We start from the raw sequence: 269 nt of genomic DNA, 5'->3' as shown, positions 1-269 counted from the left end.
CAGTATCAGTAGAATACCAATATCTCAAACAGCACACAAAACCAATTAAGTAACGAGCACGAATCTCGTACTTCTGAGGCAATGAGTTCCAACCCTCTCTTCTGCCGGTATTTCTCCTGCTGCACAAGCTGCCACACCTCGGGGTCATCCTCTGCTAGCGTCTCATTGCCTGTGAGGGACGAAGACCAGCGGAACCCTATGGCAGTGGATCGGGCACTTTTGAGACCACTGCCATTCTGGAAACATTAAGAAATTAAATGACTAGATCT

The 269-nt window shown here is 47.6% G+C and overlaps 1 protein-coding gene across 1 annotated transcript in view; it reads right to left on the bottom strand.

The window, feature by feature from the left end:
• LOC119581859 (serine hydroxymethyltransferase, mitochondrial-like) overlaps nt 1–269 on the bottom strand; it is a 12,528-nt gene that overhangs the window by 6,153 nt on the left and 6,106 nt on the right. Inside the window, exon 2 of the mRNA XM_037930002.1 lies at nt 72–236. Coding sequence (XP_037785930.1) covers nt 72–236 — 165 coding nt within the window. The remainder of the gene's footprint in view (nt 1–71; nt 237–269) is intronic.

The sequence above is a fragment of the Penaeus monodon genome, chromosome 15, assembly GCF_015228065.2.
Source record: "Penaeus monodon isolate SGIC_2016 chromosome 15, NSTDA_Pmon_1, whole genome shotgun sequence".
Taxonomy (NCBI): domain Eukaryota; kingdom Metazoa; phylum Arthropoda; class Malacostraca; order Decapoda; family Penaeidae; genus Penaeus; species Penaeus monodon.
The sequence above is the reverse complement of the archived record's forward strand: the minus strand, read 5'-3'. Positions and strand labels throughout refer to the sequence as shown.